The 19,695-nt window shown below is 52.8% G+C and overlaps 1 protein-coding gene across 1 annotated transcript in view; it reads left to right on the top strand.

Moving 5' to 3' along the window:
• SH3RF2 (SH3 domain containing ring finger 2) overlaps window positions 1–9,465 on the top strand; it is a 41,722-nt gene extending 32,257 nt beyond the window's left edge. Inside the window, exons 6-9 of the mRNA XM_074838510.1 lie at window positions 1,842–2,062; window positions 4,462–4,829; window positions 5,805–6,102; window positions 9,369–9,465. Coding sequence (XP_074694611.1) covers window positions 1,842–2,062; window positions 4,462–4,829; window positions 5,805–6,098 — 883 coding nt within the window. The 3' untranslated portion in view covers window positions 6,099–6,102; window positions 9,369–9,465. The remainder of the gene's footprint in view (window positions 1–1,841; window positions 2,063–4,461; window positions 4,830–5,804; window positions 6,103–9,368) is intronic.
• Window positions 9,466–19,695: the final 10,230 nt, after the last annotated feature.

Here is a 19,695-nt window from a genome sequence, read left to right as displayed (position 1 = left end):
TTTAAGCACTGGACGCCATTGATCTAACTAAACAAACATGCATTAGAAAGAGCAGTAATTAAAATATACAGTTTAGGAGAAAAAAAAAATTGCCTGCGCCCTTAGTTGCCCCAAGATACGCTCAGGTTAGGCAGAGAAAGGAAGAACAGCTGAGACACGCAGTGCTCTGCTTCTGCAAACAGTGGGGCTAAGGCAGCACAGCTCTCCCAGGACTGCAATTTCAGTACCAGAAGCAGGGTTTCCATGTCCGGAAACTCGCTGCGATGGTCCAGCCCCGTCTGCGGGAGCAGGGAGGGGGTCGGGGGGCGCAGGGAGCCCTGCTCCGATGGGCAGCCTGCAGGGATCGGCTCCACGCACACCCGCCTGCCCCGGCCCGGCTGAACGGGCTGTGCTGAGGGACAGCCGGGGTATCTCAGCCTCCGTCCCCCGAAAGCCTTCTAGCGACACATCAAACATTCACCTGACGCTCCCAGATCCTCCCAACAACTACCTGGTTTCTCCCCCCCTCACTTTTCTTTCCCTGCTTATATTTTATTCTGCCAGATCGCTCGGTACAGGCCAGAGCTCCCAGTGCTGCTTTAATTCCAGAATTGCCCCCCCCATACCCTCCCCACATTCAGGAGTGCTGGTGATTAGTCTTCATCTCTCCAGCTTATTTCTTCACCATAGAGCCTCCAATAACGCCGCGGCCCCACCTCACCGATAAACAGAGCAAACAAATAATGGAGAGCACAGCCCAGTCACCCTAAATAGCCTCATAAAGTGCTTCAACCATAAGCGCTGGTCTTGGAGCTGCTGTTCTACCCTCTGCAGGAAATTTCTTCATAATAAATTGATGCCTGAGTTATTTGACGAATCACTGCCCAGTTATTAAACCATAAATCATTCCTCCACCCTCCAAAAAGTAAAGAAAAATCAGAGGAATGGGGTTTTTATTCCTCTGAGGAGTTAGCAGAGGGACTTCATCGTGGCCCACTCTCTGAAGGAATGTGGAGCGATATTTGGCCACCGTGCTGGTGGGGACAGTTGACAGGATTTTTAGCAATTCAGTAACTTCAGGTGAAGGCATGAGGATGGCCCCTCTCAGGAAGGCAGGGGGGGAGGATAATGGAGGTAGCTGCTGCGCACCAGTGAGCTGCCCAAACGGCGGAGGGGAAGCTCGAGCCAGGCGGCAGCAGCCCAAACGTGGCCTCGGCCTGGTCATTATGGACCTGCCCTGCCCCTGCACCGAGCGCTGGCTCCCACTGCTCCGGCTGACGGAGCCGGGACGGGGCCTGGCTGCGGCTTCCAGACCTCGGGTCACGGTGCCCCGGATTCTCAGGTCACCCAGAGATGAGGAGGAAGAGGAGCCGTTGGGCCCACGAAAGGCACATGCTGCCAAGCTCCAGTGGACACAGGAGCATGGTGGTCCCTGCCTGGGCCGAGCACCAGCAGTGGCACACGGAGAACAGGGCTGGAAGGGCCAGAGCAGCCCCTGCGTCACCCAGCACCGGGCAGCGGGCCAGCCCCGGCTCTGCATGTTGCAGGGAGCATCTCCGGGCAGATTACAGAGGGAGGGCTGGTGTCTGGAGGTCCCTTTTGAAACGCCATGGGGTTGTTGTGACAAATCCTAACCCTATTTGGGAATAATTTCTTATAAATCACGTGCAGAAAGATGAAAGCCCTTGTTATAATGGAATCAGAAACCTGAACTAACTGAATCGTGCGTAGCCCACCAAAGCCCTGACCTGGGAGCAGTGCAGGCACGTCAAAACCACTGAGCTCCCTTTTGGACAAACTCCTGCTTTCCATACAAAACCGCAGGTCTAGCCTCAGCTTATTTTCTTCTCTATTTCAAACAGGAAATCTAATCTGTCTGAGTCGAAGATGCCTTCCCTGTACGCCTCGTGGACGCTATCGACCTCCTCGCTCTCCTCTCAAGGGAGCATCTCAGAAAACGGCCCAAGACAAAGCAGACCCTTGAAACCAGCGCTGCTGCCCGTGCCCATCCCCTCGCCTGGGAGGAGCACAGCAGCCTCGGGACCTGCGTCGCTGCGGCGGGGACGCGGCAGCACGAGGAAGAGTAAGTGCCTCGGGGGGCTCTCTGGGGGTGGGGAGAAGCCAGACACATCCCCTCCAAACCATCCTGGCTGCCTGCAGTTAGAACTGGAGCCTTAAAACTGAAGTAAATGTTGCCAGAACATAGCAAAGCCTGCCCCCACCTCTGTGGATTAATCCTCCAGGCTGGCAGGGGACAGGGTGGGTTAAACTGAGGAGGGGTTAATCCCCTGCAAAGGCAGAAACAAAGAGCTGGGGGCGATGCCAGCTGGCTCACCCCAACAACCTGCACCACGCTGCACCAGAGCGTGGCACGGCTCACTTCACGGGGGGCAGCCCATGGCCCCATCCTCAACAGGCACCCTAACGTGGCTCAAAATGCACTGGTTAACCAAAAACATTTAAACAACAGAGTAAGGGAGGCCATTAGACGTAAAAGTGACAAAGAAAATGAAATACAAACTCCAGCAAGGTAAATGTGAACTGTACCACGACAGTATTACCAGTCTCTGCAAGGGACTCCTGCAGTGATCTTGGATAATGTAAATCGGCAAATCCAACCTTTGAAATCCACAACACCCAGCAGCAGGGCACTACACGGCAGTTGAAACGTCAGTACACAGATACAGGGAGAAATAAACCCTAATTATACACACACACCCTTAGGCCCTAAATTAGCTTTTGTCACTCTGGAGAGAGGTTTTGGAATTGTCACAGACAGCTCTTTGAGAGTTCCAACTCCACGCTCAGACGCAATTTAAAAAAAGGTTAATTTAGAGGATTATTAGGAATTATTAAGAAAGGAACTCAGAACAAGAGAGTAAAACTCAGCAGTGCCATCATGGGGGTTCTGGCAAACTCATATCTGGAATGGTTCAAGTATTTCTGGTAACTCAAAAAGAATATAGTAAAGCCAGGAGAAGTATGCAGGAGGATGATCAAGAGAATAGAACTACTTCTATTTCAGGAGAAAAATATTCAGCTTGGAAATATCTGAGATGCATAAAATCATGAATAGCCTGAAGGTGAGAAAGGATACTTCACCAAAAAAAAAAAAAAAAAAAGCGGCAGCAGCAGGAGTTACCCAATAAAATTGTGAAGTCAAAAGCCTTGATATAGCAGAGAGCTACAGGGAAAAAACCTCCATATCAGCTCTATTTTTCTTCTCCTCCTCCGCAAGATCCAAAACGTGCTTCTCATTCGCCCATGCCCGGGGCTGTAGGAAATACCCATCCCAAGGACAGAGGGCAGGGAGAGGGGCCTGCGGCGAAGCCCTCCCGCGAGGGGCAGAGGAACCCGGGTTCCCACACCACTGGCTTTCCCCAGCTGTGGTTATTTTGGCAAATCTATTTTTTTTTTGACTCTGCACAGAAAAACTCTTCGCAAAGGTTTATGCAGAGCTCAGTGGTCTACGTTCTTTCCAGCGAGGCTGGCAAGGTTCATCTCAGCCTTTATACGTTGCTTTGGAATACACTGCCAAGTGTATTTGGGCAACTAAGCAGCATATTTGGGCAACTAAGCGGCGTATTCTCCAACACTCGCAGGCTGGGCTGCTGTGGAGGCCATGCCCTGGCAGGGGGAAGGCACATTTGCAAGGGCCATTGTCAGTGGTTTTAGACTTGAAATTGGATTTATGTTAAGAGTTGATTCACTGTAAAGGACTCATTCCCCTGTGGTGGCTCTGTTTAAAAAAACAAAAAAAAAAAAAAAAAATCAATCTTGTGACCAGCAAGAAACTGCAGAAGCAATAAAGCGTGTGACTTCCCGCGCTGCGGATGGGAAAGCAGCTGTGGGATGGAGCCACCACGCAGGAACAAACGCAGGGGAGGGCTCAGAGCGGGGCTCTGCGGGCAGGGCCCCGCCACGGGAGGTTTTCTGCTCAGGGGGGTCATTTCTGCCCCCAGCAACACATGCTGGAGGCAGATGTCCCGTGTCACCCCCCTCACCCTTCCCGGTGGGGCTGTGTCTGGTCCCACCCGCTCACCCCGGTGCTTCCCCCACGGAGCCGGGCAGGAAAACCTGCCCGTGTCACACTGAGGGGGCAATGGCACCTAGTGCCTGCACGGGGAGCTCTGGCAGTGCAGGAGAAGTCAGGGCAAGCCCTCGGACACCAGAGCAGTCCTAGCCAAGACAGCACTTCTGTGGCGCGAGTCGTGCAAACGCAGAGGGTCGAGGGTTTTGGTTTGCTGGCCCTGCCAGCACCCAGCGGAGTGGCCGCCAGCCGAGGAGAGGCTGCGGGGCAGCCGGCGTCACCGCACGGTGACGGGGGTAGGTGCGTGGCCACCCCGGGAGCTACAACCCCACAGCACCCCCAGGGCTGTCAGTGCAGGGCCCTGACCGCCGCTCGCTTCCGCCTCTTTGCTTTGTCCGTACCATTCGGGATTCCTGCTGATTTACGTCCTCCTGACGGTTCTTGCTCCCCAGATGGATCCCTGCAGAGGCCGGGGCAGGCAGGGACCCCCGTGCAGGTCGCCGGGTCCCTTAGGCGTCTGCCCACGGCCGCAGTGCGGCCCCAGCACTTCCAGCTTTACCAGCACGTCAGCGCCCAGCCGCACAGCATCGCTCCCGGAGCCAGCCTGGCTGATGGAGGGACGAGGCCCAGCTTCTCCCACGACGCTTCACCAGGGCTTGCGGTCCGAGGAGGGGAAAGCAGAACCCCCTCCGTGTGCAGCTCCGTCATCCTGGATGCCAAAGACCCTCCAGCCAAGAGCGAGGCAGCTCCAAAGCCGCCAGCATCAGCCCCGCCGTCCATCCTGGTGAAACCAGACACCTCCCGCAACAGCGCCGAGAAGGTACGGCCAGGGGTGACTCCCAGCTTCGGAGGGTCCCCCCAGTCCTTGGGGTGGGAGGGCATTCGGTGTCAGCCCAATAATGACTGGGGACAAATCCTTGGAGGGCTTCACGTCACTCTGCTCAGGTTTTCTTCTGACAGAAATCACTGGGATTGGTACCTGCACTCAGAAATTAGGTATTTGTGCTGCTGACTCTGCTGTTCAGGTTAAGCCCTTTAGAAAGGCAAGATGCTGCAGGGTCTCCATGTAAACCAATGTTCAGTCACGATCAAATCTTGAGGCTTTTCCAAGTCCTTCGCTTGTGCAGGGATCCTACCAAGGCCCCTCAGGGTTTGGGAGTGAGTGAGCAATTGCCACAGACCTGGGTGTGAGTCGGGCTGGTCTCTACAGAGCTCCCCCATCTCCCTCCCGTCCTCCTCACTTTGGCTGAGCCATTTGGAATGGAAATTTCTTTCCCCTCTGACAGCCAGGGGGAAATTCCATAAAGATAAAATCATTCTGCAAATTGCCCTAGTGACAGCCCTTCCTTCCCGTGGCACCCAAGAGCAACTCGCTCCACAAGGCCCTGAAAGCCCAACCAACCTCAGAGCTCACAGGAGGGACATTGTCAGCCAGAGAGAAGTGGGGGGCTCTGGGTGTGGGGCATGGCAGGACACAGGACAGGCCTCCCTCCCCCTCTGTGGCACGGCTCGCTGCTCCCCCCCACCCCACGCTCTGGGGTGACGGGTCCTGGACGGGCTCGCTGGGTGTCTGTGATGGCCAGTGGCACGCCACACCATGCCATGCCGGTCCCAGTGCTCTCCTCCACCTGCCATCACCCGCACACCCCGCTGGGCCTCTCCGCAGGGATCCTCTGCCCCGGGAAGGAGCCAGCGGTGCCCTCAGCTCACCCTCCTCCGAGCTCCAGGGCAGCCCATGGCAAGCAGGTGAGCAGCTGCTCTTCCCACCGTGACTCTGGTCCCCTTCTCGTTGCAGCAAGTGAAGACGGTGAGGTTCCAGAACCACAGCCCGCCACCGCCCAAGCGGCACAGCCTGCAGCCCTCCCCGAGCCTGCCGCGCGGCCGGCCAGAGCCGGTGGCCGCGGTGGACGCCCTCCTGCCCGAGGCCAGCCTGCCGGGCCCCGAGCTGGCCCTGCTCTACTCGCCCAGGACCAGCCCCAGCCCCCTGCACCAGCGCCGGGCGCTGCACCCCAAGGCGCTGTCACTGGACCTCTCTGGGCAGCTCACCTTCCCTGTCAAGAAGAACTACAGCAGCGTTTCTGCAAACTGACAGGGTAACTCCTCCGCTTGCTTCCCTCCATGCGCCCACTCCTCTCCTTCCCTCCCTCCTGCGAGGGCCGAGCGCCCCGGACCCCGCACCAGCCTGCCACCTCCTCTGCTCCCCGTCCCCCCATCCGCACACTGCCGGCACCCTCGGGCCCTGAAAGCCTGAGGCTTGCAGAGAACTGGGGGAGCTCCTGAGGGAGCACGAGGGGACCCAACAGCATCTGTCCCCGCGGGGGAGAGCCCCGTCCCCCCCGAGCTGTGCCGAGCACAGCTGGAGGAGCCCCAGGGCTGCTGCAAGCTCCGGGGAGATGTGAAACAGATTTGTGGCATCCACAAAACTGATGTTCTTCGGTGTCGTGTAAGGTGCCTGCAAGGCACTGGAGGAGGGAAGGGAGGGGGAAGAACGCATGCAGGTATCAGAAATAGTTAAGCTTGTTTTGATCTCCTCACTGCTGCAGGAAAGCCCACGGAGATCAAAACACCGGTTCGTTACCTTCCTGCTCCTGCAGGATAAAGAAACCATAAATCAAAACCAGTCAGTTCCCAGCTGACAGTTCACGTTGCCTTTTGAGGGGTGTTCACTCAGATATTTTTTTTTTTAGGCTGGTTGTTTGCTCGCTTTTCTGTTTGGTTTTAGTCCAGGAGTTTTAGCACAGAACACAGTTTAAAAGGTGATTTGGAGAGGAGAAACAATGGAAAGGGACGTGCCGTTCCCGCAGTCACTTAGACTCTGCAGCCAGGGGTATTGAATCCTGCTTCTCCTCATTGCTGGGTTTCCTCTAATTACCTGTCAGCTACCTCCTAGCAGTCAGTGAGCTCACTCCAACTCCTTCCACCGCCCACCCATTCAGATCCTGCTTTTGTAAATATTCAAAGTGGAATTCATGGGTTTAAGTCTACATTAAGGTGCACAAAACACTGTCTACGTAACAGAAAGCAGAATTCAGCATTCAGCCCTCTGCCGCGGCAGCGCCAGCTCGTTTTCAGCCTACCCAGTTCCAAGCCCCATCCTGGGAAGGCACGGAGAAGCAGGCAGAGTCAGAGAGCTCTGCCCGGCTGGCCAGCCAGGACTGCGCCCCAGCAAACCCCTGCACAACAGCTTTGGGTTTTCATACTTTGTTTTTATTGCCGGTTTATAGACCAGCAATTCCCACCCCAGCCACAACCACCGACCACCAGATCTCCTAACAGCTGTGCTTCGTCCAGAGCTGCTGTAAGATCCCATCCTCGGTTAGCTGCGTACAAGCGCCATGAAAATTAACTCCACTGGTCAATGGAAACTCTCCGGGGCACTGTCACAGCCTCAGAGAAGGACGTTTTCTTCTGGAACTTCCCTGAAAAGGGAATGGATAAAATAATTTACTAGTCTACAGCCCCTGCTCTTTTACTCTTTCAGACTTTCTGTTTGCGGAGCAGGAAGCTGGCACCTGCCTGCAGGGATTTTCAGTAGCACAGAAACCACCAATGGCACAGATAAGTTCTTCACCTCATGCTCTCTGTCACTATTTCAGCTCCTACAGAAAAATCCTGACACACTGAAAATGTGCAGCTTGCCCAGGTATAAAAGGTGGTGCAGGCTGCAAATAAGAGGGTGAATGTGACTCGCAGCAATGCCACCTCAAAGAGAGTTGAACAGCTCAGAGAAGGCGTGCCGGTTCTTTGCTGAAGACTCCTCTCATCCCTTTAAAACTGAACCAGAAAACCTCATAAGCTGGCTCTGTAACCAAGAACACATCCACTTCTCCCAAGCACATTCAGAAAAATAAATAGAATTGTACCAGGTGTGCCGCGGACCAGCTCGGGAAGACATTTCTAGTGTTGGTCTGGAGGGGAAGGAGGAGCTGTGGGCTCACGCCTGGCTCCAGAGGTGGCCCCTCGCCGCACGCTGCGAGAGGACAACAGGCTGGGTACAGCCCCCGCTGTCACCCGCTGACAAGTGCCCGGCGCCCTCCCGCAGCTGATCGCCCCCCCCTCCCCAGATCCCGGGAGACCACAGCACAGCTGGTGGGGCTGCATGAGGATCAGTTATAGAAGTGGAAACACTGACGAAGAAGGAGCAGCAGGAAACATGGAACAGTTGAATACTTGGGCAGGGAAGGAAGGGGAACTTCTGTGTTTTACTGACCCCAAAACCAGCGTCCCCGTCTCACGCCAGTACAGCAGAGCCAAGGTCAAACCCGACTGTGGTGGTCGGGCTGTTTGCTGCGGCCCCTGCGCAAGCCCCAGCAACTAACCCTGCCCTGCAAGAGCCCGGCGCCCGCTTCCTCAGGGCTCAGAAGGAGCACCCCGCGCGGGCAGGGAGCACCTGGCCCGCTGCCACCACTCAGGAGGGGGCTCAGCGCAAGCGGCCCACAGAGGCGTCTGGAGACGCGGGGCAGAAAGGGAACAACAAACAGTACCTCAGCAGGGGCTTCAGACAGACGCACGCTGAAGCCAGTCACCCCATGAACCCCTACAAGCGGGGCAGGTTTTCCCTCCAGAGGCAGGTGTGTGAGGCCAGGCAGCGAGGAGGAATTTGAAGTTCAATTTGGGGCTGCAAAATGAAAAGCTCAGAGAGCACCAGACAGGAGTGACTGCGGCTCCATTTCTCATGCCCCCAGACCCAGACACGAGGCGAGACAGCACCTCCTTCGGCCCCATTTATCAGGTGCACGGAGCTTCAGGGGACACCAGGAGCACCAGGAAAAGCCACAGGTGCCCAGCACACCTGAAGACTCAACAAGCCGTGACGTGTTTCCGCACATCCGGGCTCCCAACAGCCAGACCCCGCTCACATCATCAGTTCAGATACTGCTGTTCACGGGACAGAGCCACCCTCTTGTCCTCTCACACCAAGATAAACAGCAATAAGGTTTCACAGCACCCCTGCACACAGGGAAGCCTGCAAAACCGTTCAGCCCGTTACACGATACTGAAGTCTTAAATACACAAAAAGCACCCCAAATCCCTCCTGGACTTGGCCCTTAACCCACCGCATTAGGACAACAAGGGACAGCACCGGGCTGACGGAGCCAAAGGCAACTCTGACACTCGTGCGCACACGCGGTCATGGGCGATGGCGGGGGAAGGAAGCACTGGCAGTGACACTGGTGCTTTGGTAAAAGAGCAGGCAGCTATTTTGGGACAGATATCTCAGTTTCTTGCACAGGATATTTCAGTGCTTTGATGCTATGGTGATAAGTGCCCTAAATATATTCAAAATGTGTAGGGAGAAAGAACTGAAAACAAGACACATTTTAAAGCAACAGCTCTAATAAGCGTCTTGTTCCCACAGACGTACCTGCCCACTGGTTTCATACTGCAGCCCACTGAGCAAAATTGCCAAGTCCTCCTCACCTCCTCCATCCTCCCCAGCAACACCTCGGAGGAAGCATCTGGACCGTGTTATTTCACCAGGGAACACCCCAAGGAAGAGGGACCAGAACTCAGACCTTTGTCTTCCAAAAGCCCAGGCTAAAGCAGAACCACCTGGAGCTAACCTGGAGCTTTGTCCCGAGCCCTGAGCGAGGTGGTGCCCAACAAGCAGCCCTTCTCTACACAGAGAAGCTGACTGTGCTGAGGAAGATATCGACTGGGTCCACCAGGTTGCAACTCTCCAAGTGCACCAGACCGAAACCATCTGCTCTGGAACAGTTCCTCCAGCCCCCTTACACCCTGCGAGCAGGATCACCACACTGGGTTCTTGGAGTAGGAGCAAACGTCACATTTTTTGTTTCACCTCTGCGCTGCTGACCTGAAGTTCACTGCATCTTCCATAAGGATCCACTCCAAACCCCTGTCCCTCTCTGGCTGCTGTCATCTGACTTTTTTTTTTTTTAATTGGGTGGCAATGAAAAGGGAGGCATCACATGCTGGCAGGAGGGTGGCAGCTTTACATGGAGGTGGGCGAGCTCTTCGAGGGTTTCTGTTCTTTTTATATATATACTTAACTTCCCTCCTGTCTTCCCACCCTCCAGACTCTCTTCAGCCCATTTCCCCAGTGAATAGAAGTTTGACATCAGCACTGGGACCCCGTTTCGTCATTCCCAAGTTGGCCAGGAGGTCCCACGGGGGAAGGCCACCCCCTCTGCACTCTCGAGGCCGCTCCGAGTCCCGGCCCTGCTGAACCACCAAGTCCACAGTCTTTTCTTTTACCACAAACCATCACACGAAGCACAGAGTGCAAAGAAAACAACATTAGGAAAGACAAAATACAACTGCAGGTGTACTGCAGCGCAATGGATTTCTGTCATGAAAACACCTTGTTCTCTGCCTCCCCGGCTGACGGTGCAGGGGATCCGGGCTCGGATCCGGGCAGGGGATCCGGGCTCCAACCACCCAGAGCATCACGTTTGTCAGCAGAGGGCGGGGAAGGAGCTCTGGAAGGTACCTCAAGCAGCACACAGGGACAGAGGGACCATTAACAAACCTCTCCCGAGTTCCTGAATTGGGCCTGTTTTCTATCTGCTCGTTTCTTATGATTAGTTAATGAATTGGAGCCCGAATCAGATCATTCATCAGCTCAGCTTTAATTGCCTGCCTAGCCTGGCAGAAACCTTGGAGTGCTTCGGTACATAACTACCCCCCGAGCTTGAACTGCAGCCATGTTTCCTGATAAATTACAAGCAAAAGCAGCAGAGGTAAGAAAACAACTAATTCTCTCCACATCCCTCACGGGGAGAACACCTCCCTGCCCCAGCCCGAAGCAACTCGGACACGGAGGAGAATGGAGAGGAGCCTCCCAGCCCCGACCATTCAAGAGCTGGAGCGCTGGGGGACTCTCCCAGCACTTGCCCCAGGGAAGGTCGGCGCGATGGACATTCTGCAAGGGCATGTCAGGCAGCAGCTGGCGCTGCATCACTGGCACCTCCTCTCCAAGGAGCCCCGGGACCACAGCCAGGCTGGGGACCGTACAAAGTCCCCTGGGATCAGTCCCTGCTCTGTGGTAAATGATCCCTTGGTCTGAAAACACGAGTCACACACGAGGATGCGGTGGTCACACAAAGCATTTAGCATCATGTCTGGCCAGGGGCCCCGGCAGCGGCACAGGGCCAGGCTGTGGCTTTGCAGGCCAGGCTGGGGCAGGGGCAGCTCCAGACACCCCCAGAGAGGAGGAGAGCTGGGGTACCAGGAGTAACCGTGAGACCGACCCTGCCCAGCCACGATTTCTATTCACCTACCAGTCACTGAGCCCCTGACGTTGCTCTCCAGAGTTTTGTCTACAGCCACGAGGGCTCCTCTTCTTACATGGAAGTCAAGGTTTTTGGTTTTTTGTTTGGTTTTGGTTGTTTGGTTGGTGGTTGTTTTTTTTTTTCAAACACAACCTCATGATTAAAGGACCTGGGGCTTTAGAAAAAAAAAATCCCAATCCAGATAAGCTAGTGAAAAACCCCAGTCTGCAGGACACCAGACATTTGCTTCTTTCCCTCCCTAACAACCCTGCTCTCCCCTTGGTAAAGGTCCGTTTTCTAAAACTAACATTAGAAAAACACCTTGAAGGCTGTAGTGCATTCAGACTTCTAATCCACGCTATATTCTTTGTCACCAGGTGTTTTAACAAACACTTACTTCCAAGCATTTTATTTCCTGACTTCAGCCTGTTTAATTTTTCATAAGTCGCCAAAGCAAAACACCAAGCATCTCCTCTAGATTAGGAAAACCCAAGAAATTAGCTTGGGAGGAAAAACCTGAGCGACCAGGCAGCCTCTGCTGAAGAGCTCTGCTGCCACGGAACCCCCAGCCCTCCCTCGGCCCATCCTGCCTCCCTCCCTCCCTCGCTCTGAGAAAGAGGAATGCAAACATTGGCCCCAAAACATTTAAGCTGGAAACACCGGAGCAGCCCAGGAATGTGTAAGTTCATGTGTACATTTATCATTATTTTAGGAGGTTTATTCATTGCCCAATAGTTATTGCAGTTAATTTGTGCAACTACATGTTTTAAGTGTAATAATAGCTGTAGGCTTTAAGTTCTTCAGGTTTTTTGTCTCGAGTCTCAGTATCTCCCCCATTTAAAAAGTAGCATTTCAAAATATTCATAAAAATCACTGTTTAGAACCCAAAACCGTCCAGGTGAGGCGATGGGGACTTACCAGCGAGTTCAGTGGGAGCTCACAAAGCTGGTCACTTCATACCTGTTTCAGATGGGAAGTGGGGAAGGATCAGAAACCACGCTGTGGGCTGGCACACGAGATACCTGATGGTGGTCAGGCTGGTGAAGACTGTACGTGTAATAAAAGTGGAAAAAAGATCTATTTATACCAAAGTTCCAACCGAAATAAATTTTAAAGGCAGTAGGGATCAACAAAAGGTAGTTCACCTTGATCCCCTGCATAACAGGATTTTGTTGTTGTCTTTCTGCACTGAGCCCAGGAAACACTATAATGAAAGGTTACAGCCATGTTACTATAAATGAGAAAACAGAAATGACTATTTTTACATGTATATGCTTAGAAGCGGTAGGATATATAATCTTCTCTTATTTGGTGGTGGGTAGGAGGAATAAATAAAATACATACATTTAGTTTATTGTTCAGAGACACTTGTACAAATTCAGTGATGCTTAATATTTTTTCCATGATGTGAAGTTCATTTTTTAAAAAGCTATTTTCAATTTAACATACTATTAGGGAGAAAAGTCAATAAACAAAAATATATTAGTTTTCTGTTTTGTATTAACCTTTAAGATATTTATTTTGTATTTCTGTAACTGAAAAGCAATGGTTTAAAAACAGTTTAAGTTTTCAGAAGTTTATTCATCTAAGTTTATAGCACTAATGTTAGACCTGTAGCCTGCAGATTAATTTCATTAACTGGAGCCGACTGGATCGTGGCACCTCAGGCAGCGGCAGGACGGAGCTGCAGCATGCGCACGGCCGGGGGAAACATGGGCCTTGGCAAAGCTTTCGGCGCCTGCCGTGTTCCATCCCGTGGAAGCTACTGTGTTCCCATTAAAACTTTTTGCATGAAAAAAACAGGAATGTTTATTTCTACTTATTGGGCGGGGGGGAGCGTTTCACCAGCACACGGCGAGGAAGAGCAGGGTTACCTGGTGCTGGGGTTAGGAACAAGGGCTCTGCTGGTCGCGTCACCAGCCAGGCTCCTGCCCGAGCTCGAGCTCCTGCTTTCTGTTCTGACACTCTTTGCCCCCAGCAGGAATCTGCAAGCAAATATAACAATAATATTTAGCATTGCTTAACCTTTTTCTTTTCAAAGCACTCTGAAATCTCTGGCCCCAAGGAGAGCAGCACTTTAGTCCATTCTGTGTGGTTAGACACGAGTCCCTGGACATGGGGACAGTCAGCCAGGAGGGACAGGACCCCAGTCCCGCTCCCCACCTCACCCCTCACCGATGCTCCGTGGTGCTGCCCCTTTGCTATAAGCTCCTCAGCTGCGGAACAATGGGCCACCACTGCTCTCCCAAGAACAGCAAATAAATCTGCACGAGATTTTCAGATCACAAGTCCCAGCTGAAGGCAGCAACTTAGGTTCACACTCTCAAAGCCACCGCTAGATCAGGAAACTGCTGTGAGACTATCATCTGGCAGGAGCAGCGGGTTGTTGGGCTTTATATCCAGGTTTAACTTACCAGAGTTACTGGGCTTTATATCCAGGTTTAACATACCAAAGGGGATGAGAAGCAGCAGAGACTGCTATAAGATACTCATGCATTTTATTTTTAAAAACAAGGCATTTTGCACGGTGGGTGGTGAGGGAGAGGGACTGGATGGATAGAAAGAACCATGACTCAGGCTCCCTCACTGGGAGGTTTTTTAACTAGGACACCCTCAGCCAAGCAGCAGCCCTCCCGCAGGTCTGGTGGTAGCCCACAGCCTTGGCTCTTGGGCCACCTGACCAGCAGCCAGACACTGGGACCACTGCCCGGTCTGTGCCCAGGGTCCCCTGGAAGGAGCCAGCAGGGCTGACACAAGCAGCACGACCAAGGACCAGCTTCCCCACCTCACCCCGTGTGTCCTACTGTGATCTTTTCAGAGCAAGAGTGAACTGATGGGCCGGATCCAGACCCGATCCAGACCCTGCACTCAGGGCTGGGGGAGCTCATTTCACCCCGTGACCTGGAATCCTCTGGCCAGTACACCTTCAGCACAGGGAGAACAGATTCTGAGGGGTGCTGGATCCCCACAGGTTTCACTAGAAGCAGGACGTGAGGATGCTCAGTGTGCACAAGCCCTTGGCTGCATCCCCCCTTGGCTTGAAAGGGCCCCTCGTTCCCTGCCGCCCGGTTCCGGGGCGATATATCCTGTACAGCATCTGCTCCGGGCTGGGCAATTCTACAGCAATGGCAGACACGCAATCCTTCTCTTACTTTAAAAACATGAGAAGCTGCCTGGAGTTGCCATTCCATTATAAAACAAACACTGCTTTTGCTTCTGCGCAGGAGACAGGGCAATTCTTTAGATTTAACGCATTAGTCCTGCTTTAAAAATGCATCAAGGCAACAGAACAGACTTTCAGATCAAAAAGGAATTTGGCTGCAGGATCCTGCACACACCAGCACAAACAGCATGGGGAGGGCAGTGGGTCAGATCCACCTTCTCTGGGACTGAGCCCCCAGGTGAACTTTCCCAGTTCACACCATTTCAACAAGATGGCTCATCAGCACTGGGACTGATCCTGGCTGCGGGCACCCCTGGGGAAGGGGGTTCCTGCTGGCAAGGGGAGCCCCAACCGAGCTCCCCGCAGAGACTGGCCCACGCTTGGCCCCGCTGGGCTGCACCCCGGGCACCTCCAGCAGCCCGGCCCAGCCCCAACAGCGGGACAAGCACATGTGGGCAACAAATCTGCAGGGCTGCGTGTCCCAAAAGTCTTAAGGCTGACAGAAAGATCTCAGCTGAAGTTCTCAGATCCCAACAGCCTCACACCAGAGGAAAAGCACAGCTTTTCGCTGCGCACGAGGCACAAGTGCTTCCAGAGCAGATCACGATACTCACAAGGACTTCAGCATCTCATGACCATGTCACCAGCGACTGCCTCTTGGGTGCTAAAAGCCGTGCTGAGATCAGATCTCTGGCTCTCCAGTCCTCCCAGTAACATAATGCAGCAGTCACGGCCTCACTGGAAGGGGCTCCAAGGGCCAATACTGATTTTCCCAGGGTGGAAGGTCTTGGTCGGGTGCTGGTGGTGTCACCCTCCCACTAGGCCCCCAGGCATTCCCTGTGACAGGACAGGGACAGTGGGGGCCACACAGGAACGGGGGGGACAGGGGGGACGGGGACACCTCCGGTCCTTTCCCATTCACCAGACGGAGCCAGCAGCCCAGCCACAGCTTGAAGGTTCACCACTGCCACGCAGAGGTCACGAACCGATCGATACCAACAGTGACACTCCGGAGCACGGTACAAATATCAGAAAAGGCCATTGGAAACCAGCCCCCCTGCAGCTGTGCCCGGGCAGCTCCCCCCGGCTCAGCGGCCGCCGCGCATCTCCCGCTCCTGCGCGACGATTTGCGCTGCTCCCCACTTCAGCAGAAAATAATTCACCAAAGGTCACACAATCCTTCTGATGCAATAAGGCACAGTTGAAAAATAACTGTTTCTGCATTAAACAAAATATAGATTCTGGATACTTTGCTGGTGCCACAGAGTCAATAATTCTCTCTTCTGTCTGCAATGCCTGCAGGGATTAATAAACTGCTTTGAACTGAATTCTTGAGTAAGAGGAGCCCTACCCAAGTCTCACTGCAGAGATATTTTACAGTGTAATATGCAACAGTGAGCATTCATTTCTCATCAGCTATATGGTTTCTATAGAATTTTTTTTATATACCAGATTATTTATGTTAACCAAGGATGGGGCTTCTAACTTTACTCCTTACTTGAAAGCAGAAAGAAAAGAAGCCCCATCCTCAGGGTGACCCAGGAAAGAACAAACAGCGACAGGACCTTGAAGACATTCATCCCATGGGCAGAGCAACAGGGAAGCAGCCCCAGCACATGGAACGGGTGATGACATCACACTTCACCCTGATGTCATACAGTTCCCGACTGCTGGGACCACCCCTCTCCCCCTCTTCCCCATCACCCGGGCAGCAGAAGGCTCTCAAATTAAAGCATTCACTTAAATCAGGGTTGAGGGACGGAGCCAAACCCGGTTGACAAGAAGTTAAGCGCAGGTTTAGGACATCTGCAAGGCAGCCAGGAGCACATTCCTCCCGCATAGCTTTCCTTGCTAAATCACCCCAAACCCTGCCAGAGGGTGACAAGCAGGCCCAGCACTTCGCTAGTGCAGGGGAGATTTAACTCACCAGGGGTTTTGTGGTTTGTTTTTAAAAAGACAAATTTATCAAGTACCTGCAGAACAGGCACAGAGGAGGGACAGGTTTCATGGTGCCTTGGTCGCTGCCTCCTTCACAATGTGCACGACTCCTGGCCGGACGCACAGTGGAGACAACGGGATCTAAACCTGCCGCTGCCCTCGCTCACGCCGAGACGAGCAGAACAGCATCGCCGAGGGGTGCTCCTTTCTCTCTGGCAACCATCTGCAGAGAGAAGTCAGTCTGCTGATCCTTCCACCGCTGACATCTCTGCACAGTGCCAGGCTCCATCCAGCTTGGCACAGCATCAGGAGATGCAGCTGGTGGCACCTGCCGTTCCTCTGAAATTTTCCAAATTATTTTAACTTCTTTCTGTAAGAAATGTTATTTATGCCTCACAACATTTCAGAGAAAAGTATCTATGCATTCTCCTGAAGAGAGGAAAACTGAAGGGCACAGAGAGCCAAAGGAATACCCTGGGGTGCTACAGCAGGAAACTGGAAGAGCCTGGAAATAAAAGCAGTAACTCTGTTCTTCATGGTTGTGAATTTATCTATTTCAAACACTGGCTGTTAAAAGGAAGAAGAAAGGTTCCATTTCCAGATTTCTCTAAGCAAAATTGTAACATGAAGACTACTAAGTAAGGCCAGAATTTTGTTAATATTGTGGGAAATCTAATACCAAGAAAGCTTCTTTTCCTGTTACTAGCTTTTACTGGGAAAAAATGCACAAGAACCAGCATAGCAGTGACATCTCCTGGAAGGCAACAAACCATCATAGAAAAAAACACCAAACAGCTTTTTAGCTCTATCTTGCTCATTAACAATCAGTTTGGCTGGTTCACTTGAACACTGAGTCTGTAAGAAATACCACCACTGTTTAACCTTCCCCTCATGGCAGAAAAAAACAAACAAAAAACCCACAAAAAACCCCCAACTAACCAACCAAGAGCACACACCCCCCACACACTTTATGAACCAGCTCTCCCAAACATGTGCGGGAAAGTCTTTGCTTTCTGGACAGTTGCTGAAGGGAAATAAATGCATAGATTATGGAAGAGTAAGGAAACAGTATTTATTGTTCTGAAACTCTGAACTGATTTTTATCTGCTCAGATTATCTGGCTGCTGCTTTGTCAATATATTAGCTTTTTATTGCCATAATCCCTGTTGATTGGAACTAATAAAGGTGCTTTTGTACAAGGAAATTCAGGAAACCTTTCTGACCAGCTCGCTTCAGTCAATCCTCAGCTGCTCTTTGTGGAGCACTGGTGCTCCAAACACACTTACATGGGAAGAGCATCCACTGACAAGCTCCGAGGGGCAGCACGAGGGTTCCAGCTGCCTCTGCTATCGCATATCCAGTGTCAGCCTTCTCGTCTGGAGACAACAGAGCAAATCGTGCAGCCACCGCAGCCTAGCTGGAAACAAATCCTTCTCCTTGTCTTCTGTGAGGCTTCTGCTCGCAGCCCTCAAGCCAAATTTGCTGAAAGAGAGCCAGCCAAACAAGAGCGAGATTCCAGACCGTTTCCGTGAGCACAGCGACCCCTTGTCACTTGGAATCTCTGTCAGACTTTTTTGAACCCCCTCCCCGTGTCACGCTGCCACAGAGCGTGTGCGCTCACCCACAGCAGAGTTGGGTATCAAAGCCTCCCAGCGCAGAGGGTGTTTAAACGCGGCTGCAATTCCTCCTCCAGCGAGTGCAGAGCCCAGGCCAGGTCCCTGTTCCTGCAGTGACAGATGCTCAGGAGGCTCCACAGTCGCAACACTGAAATATCTCGTTTTCCTGCCACCGCGCTGCTGTGGGGAGATGCTGGGGCAGCTGGAGGGGAAGGGTCCCCGCGCTGCAGCAACCAGGGGACTGCTCTCAGTTTTGGCACTTGGTGCTGGAAAGCAACTGTTAGAGCAAGAAATGCAGAGATGGTGTCTGGGTGTGAAACAGCCACATACTGAACAGAAAAATGGAGCCCTCAAAGGCACGTGCCAGAGCATGGGCACCTTGCCATCATGTTCTGAAAACGAGTTCCAAACACCTAACGGCCACAGCCGCATGTGAGGTGGCACCGGGTGCGTGCGCTGGGGGAAGATTTTTCCAGTTTGGAAGGGAATTCACCCAGACTACAAACTTTTAGCAAAGAACCAAGTCCTGGCTGCACAGCGGTGAAGGGCTGTGACCAGCACACTGCAGCTCTGGGTCCCCACGGGCTCTCCCCGAGGCTGCACGGCGAAGGCACTACCAGCCCAGCGCACTGAGGGCCGAGCTGCCCCCCAAAGCGGCAAGCCAGCACCTCTGCCCACCACGGACACTCCTGCCCGTTGCTATTCCAGCCATTTAAAAGGCCCATCGGGGTTGGGGCTGGCAAAGTTTTTCCCCAAGACCCCAGCGCAGCAGGAGTATTTAGCCTCCACCCTTCCACCGGCCAATCCCCAGTGCCCAGGGACTGCCTTAGACTGTGGAATCACCTTTTTTCTCTCCTGGGAAGCAAACTTTTCCATAGAACCACCTGAGTATTTGCTTAGCAGGACTGGGGAGATGCAACAGCAAAGGAAAGCTCATATTGTGTCTGTATAACCCCAAACCCACCTGCCTGTTGGAGGGATAATGAAGGGCGGGGCAGACAGCGGCACACTCCGCAGCGCTTGCTGGGCACTCCCGGCCAGCAGCCCCCGCCCGCACCGTAACCTGTTCTCAGAGGAAGTTCAAATAAACTGTACGGAGCATCGAGAGCTGTGGAACTGCCGACGAGCAACGGCGCAGAACAAAGCACGCTGTGTCTCACCAGCCACCTTCCCCAGTTTGCAGACAGAAGCCCTGAAGCTGTATGTGATGACTCACAACTCAAAAAAGGGAAAAAGCAGCCTGCAATAGCCCTGAAATTACCAAAAAACATCACAATGTAAAAGCTATGAAAAGAACACTTAACCTTTCTACTTAGAATAGATTTATGAATAGTCTTATGAAAGAATAAGAAAGGAAAAGTCAGTCTTTAGCAGTGCTCACTACAGACACTCCCATTTTAAGAGCCAAGAAGCGTGGAAACTCCCATATTTAACTATTAAGAGTTCTTCAGTCGAACTACTTCTGGCCTGCTAGCCTGGGTAAAGGTGCCCTAACAGCGTTCAGTCACCTGGGTCACTGAAAAGTAAAATATAGAAATGTGCAAGCAACTTCTTCCCCACTATTACAGGGGATTTACATCCCGCTTCCCTACCCAGATCCCAGCCTGTTTAGGAGGGAGTGGAATTCTGAGTGCGGTGTGCTAGTTTGCTCCTGAAACACTGGCCACAGCTGAAAAGGAAGATTCACCGTGTTAATATTCAGGTTAACTGTTTCTTTTCAAGAAAAGGCAAAGG

Source organism: Strix aluco, chromosome 13, assembly GCF_031877795.1.
Source record: "Strix aluco isolate bStrAlu1 chromosome 13, bStrAlu1.hap1, whole genome shotgun sequence".
Classification (NCBI taxonomy): Eukaryota; Metazoa; Chordata; class Aves; order Strigiformes; family Strigidae; genus Strix; species Strix aluco.
The sequence above is the reverse complement of the archived record's forward strand: the minus strand, read 5'-3'. Positions and strand labels throughout refer to the sequence as shown.